The sequence below is a fragment of the Arvicanthis niloticus genome, chromosome 9 (assembly GCF_011762505.2).
Source record: "Arvicanthis niloticus isolate mArvNil1 chromosome 9, mArvNil1.pat.X, whole genome shotgun sequence".
NCBI lineage: Eukaryota > Metazoa > Chordata > Mammalia > Rodentia > Muridae > Arvicanthis > Arvicanthis niloticus.
Genome location: NC_047666.1, coordinates 25,259,691 through 25,278,253, shown reverse-complemented (window position 1 = coordinate 25,278,253; position 18,563 = coordinate 25,259,691). Strand labels below are relative to the sequence as shown.

The 18,563-nt window shown below is 38.2% G+C and overlaps 1 protein-coding gene across 9 annotated transcripts in view; it reads right to left on the bottom strand.

Moving 5' to 3' along the window:
- Positions 1-18,563, bottom strand: part of Alms1 (ALMS1 centrosome and basal body associated protein) — a 103,155-nt gene that overhangs the window by 58,681 nt on the left and 25,911 nt on the right. For 8 of the 9 annotated variants that reach the window (XM_076940010.1, XM_076940011.1, XM_076940013.1 and 5 more), the window contains 3 exons: positions 13,078-16,596; positions 11,492-11,625; positions 6,731-8,493 (listed from right to left, as the gene is read on the bottom strand). In XM_076940010.1, the coding sequence (XP_076796125.1) occupies positions 6,731-8,493; positions 11,492-11,625; positions 13,078-16,596 (5,416 nt within the window). The remainder of the gene's footprint in view (positions 1-6,730; positions 8,494-11,491; positions 11,626-13,077; positions 16,597-18,563) is intronic. The other variant, XM_076940012.1, reaches the window with a different exon arrangement.

The window sequence follows — 18,563 nt, the reverse complement described above, 5'->3', positions numbered from 1 at the left end:
CAAAACATAGAAAAACTTTTAAAACTCTGAATCTGAACAATCACCCTAAGAGTGAAATGTGAATAATCATTTTACATAGCAACAAAATAAGGTTATCAACTCAACATTCCTATTCAACATTTTAGTAAGCTGTTAATGATATGCAGAAAGTATTAATGGGCAGGAAAAATAGAAAAAATGGTAAATGAGTCAAAAAGTAAAAAGCCATTTCTTTGAAACGGAATAATATTATGTACATAAACAATAAAATATACTATAACTTCAGAATAAAACTGACTTTTAAAATTGCCAGATATAAGGTCAAAAGTACTTTAAAATCTATTAAAATGTTCCATATCATAAAAATTTAAAATACAGAAATATCATACATGATACTATAAAAGTATCAAATACCTAGTGAGTTTAATAAAGATATAACAACTCTATTAATATAGGAAGGTCAAGGATGGTCTCAAAGAGATCTCAGGTTTTAATTGGTAGCTGGAGATCATTAATCCTACTAAAACAGGGTTTATTGTGTAACCTTGACTGTCCTAGAACCAACTCTGTAGACCAGGCTGGCCTAGAACTCAGTGATCTATCTGCCTCTGCCTCCTGAGTGCTGGGATTAAACATGTACACCACCACCCCTGGCTTATCTCTTTGAAAGTTCTTTTTTCAACATTTTATTTTTTTCTATTTTTTATTTTATGTGCATTGGTGTCTTGCCTGCATATATGTCTGAATGAGAATGTCAGATCTTGGAGTTACAGAGTGGTATCAGCTGCCATGCTGGTGCTGAGAATTGAAACCCAGGTCCTCTAAAAGAGCAGTCAGTTCTCTTAACTGCTGAGCCATCTCTCCAACCCTTTTTGAAAGTTTTACTCTGTAACTTAATATATAGGACAAGCTGGCTTGGAATTTATGGCAACCCTTCTTTTGCCTCAGCCCTCTAGATGCTGGGATTATGAGCCTGAGCCAACCATATTCAGCTTCTCAGGACTATTTTTATGTTTTCCTGTTATTCTGTGTTTGTTTCAAATAAAAAGGAAAAAGCAAAGCAGCATCAATAACCAGGGGTCATGGCACACAGCAATAATCCCAGTATGTGAGGCAGGATGATTACAAGTTTGAAGCAGGCCTGGACTACAGAGAAGATTCTATAAGAATAGAAAGAGGCCGGTGTAGTGCACATCTTTAATTCCAGCATTCAGAAGGGAGAGACAGGAAGATTTCTGTGAGTTCAAAGCCTGTCTAAAAAAAAAGAGGGGGGGGGGGACTAAAAATAAAAACAGTAAATCACAAGCCACTCAGATAAGAAAGCATAATTCTGTATAGACATAAATAATAAACTAAATTTGCCTAACACCAAGATATTTATATAATGTTCAAGAATCTTTTATAACATATTTAATTACATAGAGAAAAGAATAACTTAACAATAGTAACATGTAGCTGCTACAACCTTACTAAGTAATTCCAGTGATGATTTTCAATCATGGGACAAATTAAAACTATGTAACAAGATATGATATAATGATGACAGTCAATATAATTTGTGCTGCATAAAGTAACTAACAGAAGTACAAATATAAGAAAACTCAAATATCATCTCACAAAATAATCGTTCTATAAAATCTTAAAAAGTTTCAAGCTTATGAACATCAAGAAAGTACTAAAGCCAGATGTGGTAGAGCACATCTTTAAATCTCGGAATTTGGGAGGCAGAGGAAGGCAGACCTTTGTGTTCCAGGCCAGCCTGGTCTACACTGTGAGTTTCAGGATAGTCTGGTCTATATAAAGAGACCCAGACTCAAAAACAAAAAACAAATAAAAACAAGAAACCACTGAAGAAACAGCTTTAAAGAAAAAACTTTAAACACACATAAACTCATACAACATGTAATTTTGAAGTATTTCTTTTGCTGAGAGACTAGCAGGAGAAGTAGAGAAGTCAGAATGACACTTGTAATGAATTCCAGTATCAATTTCCTGACCTGGATGTTTTCATTGTCGCTATGTAGAAAATCTTTTAGGAAATGAAAATGTGTCATATTAAGTGATGGGGCAGGTCACCAACTCCACAAAAGACTAATTACAAGGAGAACTTACAACTTCCCCATAACTTTTAATTCAAATACACACACACACAGGCACACGCACACGCACACACACGTGCGCGCAAAGGACAGAAATAAGAAAATCATGCCTGGGAATGTGATTATATGTTACCATGCAATATGTTCCTATCGTGTGTTGACTAACTAGCAGACAAATGTAGCAAAGGGAAATACACAACAACTCACATGACCAGCTAAATCAGATTGTTCTTTACCCCACACAGCAACATCTGAACATAACAGTCTTTTCAACCACAAATTGGTCAAAATAAAAACATCACAAAGCAATTCTGAACATGTTTAAATAGAGTGAGTGAAGTCATTCCAAGTAACTGCCGTTGACTATAATGCAAAAAAAAAAAAAAACCTCTCTAAAAATGTAATAGAAAAAAATGCTAAAAATTAACAAAAAATTATGAATACATTATTTATTCTTAGGAAGGTAAAAAACAAAACAAAACAAACTAAGATGTGAAATGTAAGACAAAAGGGTAGAAATTAACAAAAACCACTAAAGAGGCTTACCAAAACCCCTATTTTTAACCCTTAACAATAATGACCTCACAGAAAGATTACCAATATCAAAAAAGGGGGTGGGGGGAAGCTAATGTCACAATAGGATAACACCTGTCAACTTAGAAAAAAAAATTTTTAAAGCATTTTTTCAAATCACCACAAAAAAACTGTGTAGTCATATGCATTAAATAAGTTGAAGTAGTAATAAAAACTATCCCATCCATGACAACATCATTGGTGAATTCTACCAAACATATAAAACTAATTCCAAATCTTCAGACTACCAATCCTTTCATAACGAGTTCCAGTTCAACACTGGAGAACTACTCATGAGTGAAGGCTCTCGTGAGCACCGCTGTAAAATCTGTAACTACCAACAGGCCGCCGCTGTAACTACCACAAGCACCGCTGTAAAATCTGTGACCATCAGCAGGCTGCTGCATCCACGAGCACCACTGTAAAATCTGTAGCTATCAGCAGGCTTCCTTCCGTGAGTTAAGGATGTAGATGGCAATCTCTACAAAAACCCACAATAATAAAAAGTTCCCTTCTGCTTCTGAGGTGTGATCGCCAATTTCCTTCTTATGACTTCCCTCCTTTCCCACGTTGGTTCCTCAGCTGGACAAGCTGGCCGGGAAGGCCATCTGCTTACCAGTAGGAGATGTGGGCCCGCCACACAGCTTCTGCTCTGCCAGCTCGATCCACTTCATTTGCTTTGTGCATGCTACTCCAGACCTGCTTATGGACAGATCTCCCTGAAATTTTTTGTGTGAATGAGAAATTTCCTTTAATATTCTCTTGGTGTGAAGAAAACAATGAGTATGAATCTATCTTGCTTCTGCCTGGGTAACCAATCAACCATGAAAAAAAAATTAAAGATGTCTACAAAGGGATGAGAGAGACAGTTCAGTAGTTAAAGTACGTACTGCTCTGCCAGAAGACCCAGATTAGGTTCACAACACCTAAACGGTAGGTCACAACCATCTGTAACTCCAGTTCTAGGGATCCAGCATCTTTTTCTGGCCTCTGTATGCACTGTACACATATGGTATACATACATACATGGAGGTATATACATATATACATGCACACATACATACATGACAAAACAAATTTAAAAAATGTCTTTAAGACAGTTAAAGGTCTAAAGAGAGTTAAGTAGGTCAGCATTTGGATGTAAACTGCCCCCAAGGTGGTCCCTAACCCTAGACGATGGCCACTGCTTTCAGAGGCTGCAGAACCTTTAGAAGGTGGTGCCTCACTGGTGGAAGTGGGTTGCTAGGGAGCAGGTATTGACAACTGTAACCAGCCCTACGTCCAGCCCTAGTCTCTCTTCTACCTGGTCTGCTAAGATGTAACAATCCCCATCACATCCTGTCATCATAATTCCTGCCACTTCCATCACTGTGCCTTCCCCACCGTGATGAACAGTATATTCCCAGCCCAGCCAAGAGAAACCTCTGTCCCTGATATTCTCTGTAAGAAGTATTGCTCCTCTTACATTCATTCATTCCTCTTTTTAAATTATTTACATAGGTATAGACTTGGTATCTCTTTCATACTTTGAGTTATAATTCAGTGCTTAAGTTACTCAGTTTCTGAGATCAGTGATTTCAGAGTGTTGCCCCTGACTCCCACTCCTGCCCAGAATCAGCCAGTCCTCTAAAGAACTCTTTTCTTTTGCATGGAGTATAGTATTTCAACTATTTACAAACCCTGATGCAAGCTCCAGACTTGCTCAGCTGTTACTGGATGTCATCTCATAACCCTTTTCACTGACTTAAGCTAATACAAATAATACTAATAGGTTGGCCAACAGGTCTCAAGGATCTCTCCGTCTCTCTAACCACAACGCTGGAATCACATTGTATGATTGCACATGCCCACCCTGACGTCTGACTTTTTCTAGGCCATGGGTACTAGAGATCAGATTCAGGTCATCATGCTTTCAAGGCAAACACTTTTCCAGCAGCACTGCCTACTTCTAGACCACAAAAAAGTTCCCTCCAATTTTCAAGGTTTAAAACCCAGGAATGGAGTTAATGACTTGTAAGTCTACGCAGTATAAACATGTTTCAAGGTTTAAAACCCAGGAATGGAGTTAATGACTTGTAAGTCTAAGCAGTATAAACATGTTTCAAGGTTTAAAACCCAGGAATGGAGTTAATGACTTGTAAGTCTACGCAGTATAAACATGTTTCAAGGTTTAAAACCCAGGAATGGAGTTAATGACTTGTAAGTCTACGCAGTATAAACATGTTTCAAGGTTTAAAACCCAGGAATGGAGTTAATGACTTGTAAGTCTACGCAGTATAAACATGTTTCAAGGTTTAAAACCCAGGAATGGAGTTAATGACTTGTAAGTCTACGCAGTATAAACATGTTTCAAGGTTTAAAACCCAGGAATGGAGTTAATGACTTGTAAGTCTACGCAGTATAAACATGAAGCGTGGGATTTAGTATGCTCTCAATAAGCAGCATCGTTATTAGTTAATACTTACAATAATTTTCTTGTTTATAGTTTTATCTAAATTTTAAAGAAACTCAGCTCCAATAAGTTGGCATTTAAACCTTGAAGGGAATAATGAATACTGTACACAAATCTGCTATACTTTTAATTTTTAAAAATTAAAATAAAATCCATCACTTCCTATGATTTATAATATTAAAACCACAAGTTGACACCTTTGATTTCTTATCCAAATCCAGTTCTTAATCACTTCAGCTTTGTAAAGGACCTTTCAACTTCTCAACACTTTCCTTCTACAATATCTCACAAGAGTGTCAAAGATATTAAATGATTTGTTCAAAAATTGTGGCTAAAAGCAAGCTACAAGTAGTGTTCAAGAATGTGCAAACACCATGATGTGGGAAGCGGAGTTCTTGCCTTGTTAAAATAAACTGCTGCTGAGCAATTCTCTCCCCAGCAACATCACTTGGCACAAGAAACAATGCTGGTGTCTTGGTTTCCCAGTCAATCAGGCATCGAGATGTCATGAGGACTAAATGAGATTGTATATCAATGTCACTTATGCCCATAGATTTTGACTATGAACTTCTCCTTCCCAAGCCCTGGGCTTTCCACTGCAGTATGCTACCTTCTCAATTGTGTACATACAGCTAATTCTTTTTCATTAGTGATAAAATACTTATAAAGGTAAAACTAACTCAGCAATGAATTACTAATATTAAGTCAAGTAAGACAAATCTAATTAAGCTGTCCATGAATTTAGCTTCCATTCTTGTAACACACAGTAAGGGAGGCGTCTCACCCAGGAATATCATAATCATATATAACCATACACATCACTGCTGGGCTGCCTAAAGTGCTTATGTGCCAGGATAACACTCAATACTATAAAGTTATGGGGCTTTAAAAAGAATCTCTTGTAAATACAAAATATAAAAGAGAAATCATGGGCTAGAAAGGAGAGAGAAAAATATATACAAAGAGAGAATGTGAACAGAAATATGGTTAATCATGACTGTGAACTGGATTGAGAAATGACTGGATGTGTTTGAGGGTATTTGTAGAGTTAATTAGATTATGACAACTCTGATCTAAAAATAGCTTAAAATACTGATGGATTCAAAATATAAGCAGATTACTGGGAGATGGTAGAATTGTTCAAGGAGGGAAATAGCCGGGAGAAATTAGATCACTTGGGGGTCTTTTCTTGGAGGCTCCTCTACCTCATCCTCTTGTAGTCATGACATGATATTGAAGCAAGCAAGCATCAGTTGACCTCTCTAAAACTATGACCAAAACAAATCTCTCCACACTTATGTTGCAACCTCCCAGGATCTTCAGTGAATCTCCAATATAAAAATAAGTAATAATTGTACCACGGGCTGGCCAATGGTTCTTTACAAAGCTTCTGATTTCTTACATCCGATGTCAAATCTTACAAAAAATTCTTCCCATGTTACTTCACGTTTTACATTTACATTACCTTTACATGTTCATTTACATACCTCTTAAGACCAGTTAGATTCAATCTCCTGTAACAAAATCACACTGCCTCCCCCACACCCCAAAGTCTTTCAATTTGCTTAACTATTTAAAATCCTTTGTTACAAATTCCATCAGTTTGCCTGTTATCACAGTGACTCACCCATCTGCAGATACTGGAGTCCCCTCTGGTTTGGAATATTCTTCCAAATTTGAAATGTTCACTTGTGTTTGCCTTGAGGTTACTATCTGGCTATTCTGAGGAAGTCTGAGTTTCAAGTCCTGAAAAATTGTCTTACTATGTGGAAGAGAAGACTGTGAGACTTGCAAATCCAGTGGAGACTTAGGTCCTAGAAAAACTAAAGATTCTTGATCCTGTGCTACTGCTTTACAGGTCAGTAATTTGGAGGTTGGTTCCAATGACCTTGAAGATGTAATTCGAAGATCAGAGTTAAACTCACTATTAATCCTCGTTTTAGAAGCAGGATCCAATGAATGAAACCTTTCACCTAAGGTTCCACTATCCAACTTGGAAGGAGTCTTGGGACAAAGAGTTATACGAACACATGAAAGTGCTTTTCTATTTGAAGGTGGAGTAGATGCAGCTGTGCAGTGGTCGGGAGCTGACTGGGAGACAACATCACTGACCTTGGCTTCAACATTTACCATATTAGAAAAGTATGATTGAGGTATATGCTGAACCTCTTCTACCTTACAATCCTGAACTTGAGAAAGAGGACAGTGCTGTTTTCTCGAGTGGCCATCTACATCTGGAGGTTTGCATTGCTGCTGATCAGGAAAATCGGGAGAAGGGTCTGCAACTATATAATTCTGGCACTTAGGAAAGAAAGAGTGGTCTTCTCTTATTTCATGATCTACATGTGGAGCTTTGCTTTGCTCAAAGAGTTTTGGCTGTTCAAGAAAAATGCAAGAAGCAATGTCTGGACAAGAGAGAGAAGGGTATTTTCTCATATGAAGATCTGTATGTGGGGTATGGCTTTCTTCAAAGAGCTGTTGTTCAAGAAAAATGCAAGAAGGAAGATCAGGGGTTACAGTTACATTCTTCTCTCTTACCTCTACTGTGGACGTTAGTTTGTCCTGGCTAACAATGGTATCCTGACCAGAAAATTGAGCTCCCTTGAAATTGCTAATATTTGTACTGACATTAGGTTCAGAATGGCTGACTTTAAAACCTAATCTTTCTTTTTGATGAGAATGCTCAAAATCAACAGGTAATTTTTGCCTTTGCCTACTACCGTCAGCTAAAATAGTCACTGGTATATGCCTTGTAAGTGATGAATGGGAAGAAGTTTTCTGTTTAAGATCTCTAGGAGAAATCTGCTCTTCAGGGAAATGATGCTTAAACGCCCCTAAAGATGGTCCAGTACACTGGCTACCTGCAGTAACACCAACCTTACAACCAGAAGAATCAGAAATGCACTTAGAGTGTTCGTGAGAAGAAAAAGTGATGGAGGAAGTGAACTGCTTCTTGGGTTCAGGAGGCAGTATTTGAGATGAGGAAGGAAAATCCTTTTCTTTAGTTGGCACACAAGTAGGTTCTACTAATTCTGATGGCTGGGGATCCATGTATGCATGGACTGGCATTCCAACACCCTTGCTATTTTTGATGTCATCGGGTACAAGTTTTTGAAATGGGGGATGACTCTGTAACTGAAAGGAATTCCCTACTTTGAAATGGGGATTGCTCTGATCTATTGATCTGGAAAGGTTGATGTGCCTGCCTCTCCATGATGATGGGCTCCGATGTCCTCTAATCAAGTCTGAAGGTTCAACAGATCGAAAAACACAATGGCGGCTGTCTGGTCGTGGTTGTTCAGCAGTAAGAGTCCTGAAACATCCTTTCTCATGGCTCTCAATAATAATGTGACCAGGCACACATCCTATTCCTCGTGGACTCTGTAAGCCCTAGAAGATATAAGAAATCCAATTGACATATACTGATTAGTTTTATATCCAAGCTAAAAATGATCATGAGTGTTACCTTCTTCATCTATAAGATAGATCAAAAGAACAGCAAGGAAAAAAATGAAACTTTATAGAATAAAATAGCTCACAATAATGAAGAACACTTAGGAAACTCTTTTAAAATTGTTCTACTTGGGGCTGGAGAGATGGCTCGGTGGTTAAGAGCACTGACTGCTCTTCCAGGACCCATGCTCAGTTCACAGCACCCACATCAGGCAGGTCACAACCATGTGTAAATTGAGCTCCAAAGAGTCAATGCCTCTAGCCTCCAAGGGTACCTACATTCATGTACATATGCCTACATGCAGACACAAACATATATACATACTTAAAAATAATAAAAATAGCTAGGTGTGATGATGCATACCCTTAATTCTAGCACTCAAGAGGCAGAAGCAGGTGGATCTCTGAGTCGGAGGCCAGGTCTATAGAGCAAGTTATAGGACAGCCAGGACTATACAGAAAAACCCTGTCATGAAAAACCGATGATGATGATAATGTTAATAACAACTTTAGTAGCTTTAGTTAAATAAATTATTATTATTCCTTAAAAAAAAAAAAACACACACACACACTCATATCAAGTACATACAAAAAAAAAAATATCAAAACTCAGCAGTGGGACTGTGAGTAGCTCAGTGGTAAAGTGCTTCCGTACCATATATGATGGTATAAGTTTGATCCCCAGCATAACCCATATATAAACAAACAGAAAGAGCGACATAAAAATGTCAATAAACAGGACATAAAGATGAGAAATAAGGATATTAAAAGAATGTTCAACATCAAAAAAGGATATCCTGTGAATTATTCTCAATTCAATTATTTCAGTTATTTGAAATAAAAAGGCCAACACACACACAAAAAAAATGCATGCTATGACTTCATTTCAGGACATTCTTAAAATTACAAAATGAAATGGAGACTAGACTAGGGTTTGACAAGTGTTACAGAAGAGGTGGGAGGGGAGGTGCATGGATATAGCTATTATATATAAGAGTAGCCTTAGACAGGTTGTGAAGTATCAGTTTTCAGTATCCTGACTATAAAGCGAATGTCATAACTGGGAAAGATCATTAAAATTTTGCAAGACATTGGCTGGGCATAGTGGTGCATGCCTTCAATCTCAGCACTTGAGACAGGTAGGCAGATCTCTTGTGAAAAAAAGGCCAGCCTGGTCTACAAATTAAATTCCAGGTTAACCAGACCCTGTCTCAAACTAAAAAAAAAAAAAAAATTGTAGGACATGATCAGTGAAGAAACTGGATACAGCAGGACAGATAGCCTCTCTCTAGATAAAATTTTTTATAGCTGCGTATAATGCTACAATTTAAAACAATAATTGGCTTTAAAATAAAAACTGAATTAAATATACAGAGTTGCCATTTTTTAATCTGAAGCTTCTAATTAATCTGGAAACTCCTGACACATCACTGGAAAACAAATGCCTTAATTTGAGAAATACAAATTTCCACCACTTTCAAAACTGGAAATCATTACACATTGGTACTCATGTAAAACGTATTTCTCTTTCTCAGTGGCCTACTTCTTCCTGTGGCATCTTTCAAGTTTTCATAATAAATTCATAAAGATCTTTCCACTTTAAAAACTCTTTAGAGTATTTGGGAGGCAAGATGACCAGGAAGTAAAGACACTTGCTATCAAGCCTGACGCAGTTCAATCCCCAGAAACTACATGGTGAGAGAAAATAGAATCTTGCAAATTGTCCTCTGACCTTCAAAGGCGTACTGTGGCACCCTCCCCACAAATTAATATGTGTAAATTTTCTAAATTCTTATTGTTTTAGTACCTGTCAAACATTATTTTTAGACTACTCTTCCTAAAATCTTACAATAAGCCAACATATTGACAGATGTGCAAGAGGTTCTTTTTTAAAAAGCTACTGTTAATAGTCAAAACATGGTATTTAAGTGTCCAAATAGGGATGACGGGGGAAAAATGTTGTGTATGTACAAAATGGAACATTACCCTCATAAAGAATGAAAACATCTGCTGATTTTCTTTTTTATGTACATGAGTGTTTCACCTGCATGTATATATATGTACTACAAGTATACCTGGTGACTTTAGGGGCCAGAAGACAGTTCAGATCCCCTGGAACTGGAGTTTATAACTGGATGGTTATGAACTACCATATGAATGCTGGGAACTGAACTCTGATACTCTTCAAAGACAACTGCTCTTAACCACTGAGGCATTTCTCCAGCCCCATATCATGCTGATTCTATGTAAAATTCAAAAGTATACTGAAGAGCAGAAGCCAATACAAGTCAGGATTAGTAATAAAGACTAAGTCTAGGGAAGGAGATCCAAAACAAAGTCATTTTGTCAGGGGTGGGTTTGATTTGGTTTTTGAGATACAATCTTGCTAAGTATCCCAGGATGACCTTGAACTTGTGATCCTCTGGACTTAGCCTCCCAAATACTAGGATTAGACTTGCTACCAAGTCTAGTTCCTTAGTATCTGTTAATGTTCTGTTTCTACAGTGGGACAGGAAACACAGGAATAAAATTTTTTTAGATAAATGCTTCCATTCAACAAACAGTTCACTAAATAAAAAAAGCACTATTAAAAAGAAAGCTGTTTTTACATAAAACTATTTTAACTATTTTTAAACAGAACATATACTTCTGAATCTGAACTTCCATCTGAATTTTAAGATGTAAAGGAGAAGTTTAACTTCTCAATTGCAAAAATACACTGGCAAAAAAACTCAATTATTGTTTTACTACTATGATAATTTTAAAATGAAACAAAATTTAAAGAATCTAGTCCTTTACTCTTAACTTTTAGAGAATTAAGACTCTAACACTTTGCTCCAAGATTATTAGCAACTCATCTGGAGTCATTAATAAGTCAGAGCTCTCATTTCTACTGCCCTCTTTCAGTTTCAGCTTTCACTTCTAGGTTGTATACCTCAGACATGTAAGTTGTTCTTCTGTGACCAAACAACTTTGCCTTTATCTCTTCTACTTTCCTCCTGTCATCTTCATTTAATTCTGAAATGGAGCATCCATAGTCACGTCCTAAATTAAACTTTAGATTCCAGGCTGGAGAAAAATCATAAAACAGTTGAGATTTAAAAACTGTGAAACTAGTAATTTTTCAATTACTCTTCAAGTAACGAAAACCAGCAATATCTGCCCCTTAATGCACAACATGAAACTGAGTATGTAGGCTCAAGTATGTGACACATTAGTTCATAAAATACCATTTCACTGAAGCAGAGTCTGACCATCCACCAAAGCAGGGTATTTCTATGTAAGCCAGGGTGTGGTAGTTTGAAGATGCTTGGCCCCAGGCATGTCAATTTTAGGAGGTGTGCCCTTGTTGGAGGAAGTGTATCATTGTGGGTGTGAGCTTTAAGATCCTGCTAGCTGCCTGGAAGCCAGTCTTCTTCTAATAGCCTTCAGATGAAGACAGAGAACTCTCAGCTCCTCTTGCACCATGGATGCTGCTATGCCTTGATAGTAATGGACTGAACCTCTGAACCTGTAAGCCAGCCCAATTAAATGTTGTCCTTGTAAGGGTGTCATGTACCTTGGTCATGGTGTCTGTTCACAGAAGTAAAACCCTAACACTAGGACAACCTCTGAATCTGTAAGTCAACCCCAATTAAATGTTGTCCTTATGAGTCACTTTCATCATGGTGTCTGTTCATGGCAGTAAACCCCTAATAAGACATGGGGTAACCCTGAACTCACAATCTCTGTGCCTCAGTCTCCTAGTACAGAGATTAAAATTATGTGTCACCATAAATAAACTGAAAGTCTGAGGTTTTTTTAAACCATCCCCTACAAATTTATCTCCAAAGAAGCCAAACTAAATATAGTATTTAAGTCATTAATCTTAATTTTTTTTCTAATCAAAAAGTCTCTTTATCTCTCCATAGTACTTGCTATAGTTACTAACACTTCTGTGATACCTAATACAAGCAAAGCTAGGAAGATTTTGACAGAATCCAAATGTACAAGGAACTGTACAGGCAGTTAACCTCAATATTCCGAGCCAGTCCTGAACCATGTGCAAATTACTAACCAAAACACATTTCTGTATGCCTTAAAGATTGTTATGTCTCCTTTACAAAGATTCTATTAGAGATTAATGAGGCTAATAAATACCCTTTAAACTTAGACCTGTAACCAAAGTTTCAGTACTAAAGACCTGGTAAGTGTCAAAAGCACACATAGATTTAGAATACAAAACAACTTACCAAAGAACAAATTGGAGGCATATGTGTCCCCAAACAAGGATATTACAATAAGAGGAAGTCCAAGCTGTTGGCTAAACTACTTTCTTACTGTCCATCTAACATGAAAATACCACAGACTAGCACTATTGATCATGTCTAATTTACAACATTGTTTTCCAGATTGTAGATACAAAATATGATTCTACAGCTCTACAAGAAAATAAATTTAGAACTCCAAATGTCTTACTTTAAATTGCTAAGCTGTAATGTTCACAAGCCTGAATGTGCCTATTATGTCAGTCAGTCTTACCTTGGGTTCGGACCCGATATTCCTCTTCCTCTGCATTTTTAAGTATCTGTTTGGCTTGATTCAGTGAGGATTCACACTGCAGAAGGTACTTCACATGTGCAGCCAATGAATCTGCACTACCATAGCCATCCTCACTCTCTGACAACCCCTCCTCTTCTCGGCTATCTGTTATGCTTGTCTTGGGTGAAGTACATGGAAAGAAGTTTAGAAAAACATCAGAAACAGATTCCAAAGACTCTGGTAAATTATTGTCCCATGAACAGCAACTATCACTTACATCACTACTGGAGTCACTCTTTATGATTGTCATCATAGGAATAATCATTTTATTCCCAATGCCTGTACTGCAGCCTTCAGGTTCAGACCTCATTACAGACCTGGTAGCTTTATATTGCCTGAAAGTTTCATCAAACGCCATTCTAGCTGAGCCTTCTGCTTCCTGTAGAGGACTTCTAAAGGTAGTTGAACTAATAAATTCCCAATTTCCAACACCCCTCTGGTACTTAAAGTTCGTCTGTGTGCCAATGTCCTTCTGTACATATTCAATGTGTGGGACTTCCTCTACAAATGACTCCCTCTGGGTACAAACATCAGTTGTGGAGGGTTCTCTGAAGCAAACCACCTTCTTTGATTGTATAAATGAAACATCGTTAACATCTCTGAAAGGGACTAAGGGAGCAGAGAAATTGCATCGTTTCAGTGCCATGTTTTCTGCTTCCATTAAAAGAGTCTGAATTTCTTTAAGAGTTTTGGAACCATGATCTATATTCTGCATTTCCTCATAGCCAACATTGGCAAAACCTAAAGATTCTGGCTTACATATGATAACTCCATCATCAATTTGTGAATTTAAAGGCATACTATCTACACTGAGACAAGAAGACTCAGAAGAATTCAAATTATCCATCAGCTCTTGGACATGTTCTGAGACAAGCTGGTGCTTTTTACTGTGTGAATAAGTAGCAGGAGAAATTGTAAGTAACTCAGAAATATGGTCAGCTTGACCAAGACTGCTTGAAGCCTTCAGATCAACTTCAATTAGATGTCTATCTGGCAGTTCCTGTGGGTAAAATGAATCTGACTTCTCTCTGTGTGAGTAAGAACCAGACAGAAGTACTGGCACACTTGTGTTTACAACAGTTGGCTCAGAGACAGTTGAAATCTTCGGAATATCTTCACTTTGATCTCTATCTGTTAACTGTTTTTGAACGAAAATAACGGGTTTTACTTTTTGAGCACAGGAACCATGAAAAGTTGTTGATAATGGAATCTTTTGGTCATCTGGTTTGATCACAGTTGAAATTGCAGGATCCTCTCTATGTAAGCAGGACCTCTGAATAACTGTTGGCAACTTGCCAGTCTGGTCATCCGGTAAATCTGCAGCTGAAACCTTGTGTTTCTCTTTGTGTGAGTAGGAACCAGATGAGACTGCAGGTCTCTTTTTCTGATCAGATAGTCCAGCAACAGTTGAAGCCTTCAAAGAATTTTCAGTTAGATCACTACCTGGTGAGGCCTTTTGATAATCACTGAACTTTGCTTTATGGAAATAGGAACTGGAAGGTCCTGCTGATGTCCCAGCTGTCTGTGCTGCAAGTGCAGAACCATCTGACACCTTCAGAGTCTCTCCTGTGAGATGGCCGGCAGGCAACTCCTGTGGAGACAAAGCACTGGCTTCTCCCTGTGGATAATAACTTAAAGGTTCTGTTAGTTTCCCGGCCTTCTGGACAACTGGTTCAGGATGAAAAGCACCTAATGCATCCCCACCAGTATTTGGCAACTCCTGCTGATGAAAACCACTGGACTTCTCTCTACTTGAGGAGAAGACTATTTGTGCCCTAGTCTTCTGATCAGCAGAGCCAGCGCCTACTGATTTCAAAGATACTTCAGCACCATCTGGTAACTTCTTCTGGTAAGAGTCGGGACTTGTCTTATCATGTGAGTAAGGGACAGAAGGGACTTCTTTAGGAACACCAAAATCTTCCAAAGCTTCTTCAGTAAGATCTGGCAAATCCTCCTGGTAAGAAACACTAGGCCTCTCTTTGCATAAGAGAGAAGATGACACTACTGGTATTTCAGTTTTCTGTTCAGTGGATTCAACATCACCTAGAACTTTCAAAGCTTTTTCACTAAGATCTGGAAACTCTTGCTGGTAAGAAACAGTACGCCTTTCTATATATGATTGGGAAATAGAAGGCACTGTTGGTATGCCAGTCTTCTGGTCAGTTGGTCCAGGAACAACTGAATCTTTGTGACCTTTAGTTAGCTGACTATCCAAAAGAGGCTGCTGGTAGAAAATAATAGGCTTTACTCCAACAGAACAGGAAGCCAAATATACTGGTGGCTCCCCAGTCTTCAGGTCAGCTGGTGTAGGAGAAGCTTCTCTAGGAAGATAACCATCTGACAAGGCTTGATGGTAGAAAATAATAGACTTCTCTCCAACTGAGTACGAACCTGATGATCCTATTGTTACGTTAGTCTTCTGTTCAGTTGATCCAGAAATCCCTGGAACTTTGAAAGACATTGCAGATAGAGTGTTACCTGGAAAGCCAGCTTGGTAAAAAATAGTGGACTCTTCTCCAGAGAAACAGGAACTAGGAGATACTGTTGGTGTCCCAGTGTTTTGGTCAGGTGGTCCAGGAGCCGCTAAAACATTCAGAGGCTCTCCAGGCAAATGATCACCTGACAGTGCCTGTTGGTAGAAAATACTAGGCTTTTCTTTTTGTAAAAACGAAGAAGACACTGTTGGTGTCACTGTCTCCTGGTCTACTGTTCCAGTTGTACCCAAGATTTTCTGGGCCTCTTCAGTTAGGTGGCTATCTGGAAATTTCTGATGATGAGAAATATTGGGTCTCCCTTTATACGAGTAGGAAACAGAGGTTAGAGCTGATATTCCAGATAGCTCATCGGATGACTTACAAACAGAAGAAGTTTTGAAAATATCTTCAGGTAAATGACTGTCTGGCAACTTTTGGTGATAAAAAATACCAGGTTTCATTTTGTGCTGATAGGTACTTGAGGACACTGTTGGAATGTCAGCCTTCTTGTCAGCAGATCCAGAGTCAGTGGAAACGTTCACAACATCTTCAGGCAGGTTCTTTCCTCTATAAGAATAGGAAAGAGGGAATTCTGATGGTAAAGTAGTCTTCTGGTCACCTGGGCCAGGAATAATAGAAAGTCGCAATGTTTCTTCAGTTAGAAGACTGTCTGATGTTTGCTGGTAGAAGGCTTTATTCTCAGCTGATCGAGGAACAGCTGAAACATTTAGAGGCTCTCTGCCTTGATGACTGTGTGACATGGGACGATGATAGAAAATAGATTCCATTCCTTTAGAGTAGGAACTAGATTGTACTGTTGGCATCTCAAGCTTCTGGCCAGCTGGCCTAGAACCAAGTGACACTTTCTGAATCTCTTCAATAAGATGTCTATCTGGCAACTCTTCTGGGTGAAAACTTCCAGGCTTTATTCCCTGTGAATAAGTAGAAGAGACTACTGCTGCTCCAATCTTCTGGTCAACAGATCCTGTGAGATACAATGAAAGCCATTCTAAGAAGGAAGTTTAAAGCCACACATACCTACATTTAAAAAGTCAGAGCGTTCAAATAAAGAACTTAATCATGGAACTCAAGGTCTCAGAAAATAAATACGAAGCAAATGTGTAATCAGTATATAGAAATAAGGATCGGAATGAAAATTATTGAAATGGAAACACAGAGAACATAAGAGCCAATCAAACAAAAAGAGGGTTCTTTCACAAGATAAAGAAGGTTAGCAAATTCTTAGGCAAAACCACACAAAAGAAAGGATACCCAAATTAATAAAATTAGAGATGAAAAAGGGAGATATTGCAACAGATAACAATAAAATTCAGGGGATTATTAAAACATATTAATATGAAAACCTATATGTCAATAAGCTGGAAAATCTAAAAGAAATGGATAAGCCGGGAGGTGGTGGCGTACGCCTTTAATCCCAGCACTTGAGAGGCAGAGGCAGGCGGATTTCTGAGTTCGAGGCCAGCCTGGTCTACAGAATGAGTTCCAGGACAGCCAGGGCTACACAGAGAAACCCTGTCTCGAAAAACAAAAAAACAAAACAACAAAAAACAAACAAACAAACAAAAAAAAAAAGATAAATTTCTAAGCATATATTTCCTTAGTTACCTTTTTATTGCTATAAAGAAACATCATGACCAAAGCAACCTATAAAAGAAACCTTTTTATTTTTGTTTTATTTTGTTTTATATTAAGTGTTTTAATCTGCAACTGGGGCTTACACTTTCAAGAGGGTGAGCCCATGACCATCATGACAAGGAACATGGTGGCAGGCAGGCATGGCTCTGGAGCAGTGGCTAAGTTCTTACATCTTGAAATGCAATCAGCAGACATAGAGAGCACTCACTGGAAATAGTACAGACTTTTCAAACCGAAAGCCCATTTATTGCAACACTCTACCTCCAACAAAGACCCATCACTTAATCCTTCCCAAACAGTTCCAACAATTGGAGGCCAAGTATTCAAATAAATGAGTCTATGAGGGGCCATTTTCATTCAAATCACCACACATATGAACTATAAAAAATTAAACCAAAATATGAGTAACTTAAACATATCTACAACAAGCAATAAGTCTGAAGTAGTTTTTTTTAAAAAGTCACCTAAAAATGTCCAGGTGGAGATGGTGCCTTGTCATTGCTGAATTCTATCAGGCCTTTTTTCCCCTTGGTTTTTCAAAGCAGGGTCTCTCTATATAGCTCTGGCTGTCCTGGGACTTGCTCTGTAGACCAAACCTGCCCCTGCCTCCAAAAACTGGGATTAAAGGCTTACACAACTACCACCCAGTCTATCAGATTTCTTTTAAAATTTTAATACTTAATTTTACTTAGTGTATATGTGTACACAAATACTAGTTGTGGTGGTAAGATTGGCCCCATAAACTCATATATTAGAATGCTTATATTTGTCACCAGGGAGTGGAACTTTTTGATAGGATTAGAAGGATCAGGAGGTGTGGTCTTGTTGGAAGAAGTGTATCACAGGGGGTGGGGTTTGAGTTTTCAAAAGCCCATGACAGGCCCAGGTTCTCTCTCTCTGCCTGTGGATCAGAATCTAAAAGTCTCAGATACTACTCCAACCTCTTGTGTGCTGCCATGCTCCCTCCCCATCATGACAATAATGGACTAAGCCCCTGAAACTACCTCCCAGTTAAATGCTGTCTTTTGTAAGACTTACCCTGGTCATAGTGTCTCTTCACAGCAACAATATAGTCACTAAGACACCAGTGTACAATGTTGTGCACTAGAGATCAGAGGACAACATTCAAAGATCAGTTCTCTCTTCACAAGAATCAAACGCCAAGTTTGCACACAGCAAGTGCTTTTTCCCACTGAACTCTCTGGCTCTATACTAGAACTTTCTTTTAAACATTATTTATCTTTACGTATATGGGTATTTTGTCTGAATATGTCTGTGCACCAAATGCTTGCAGAA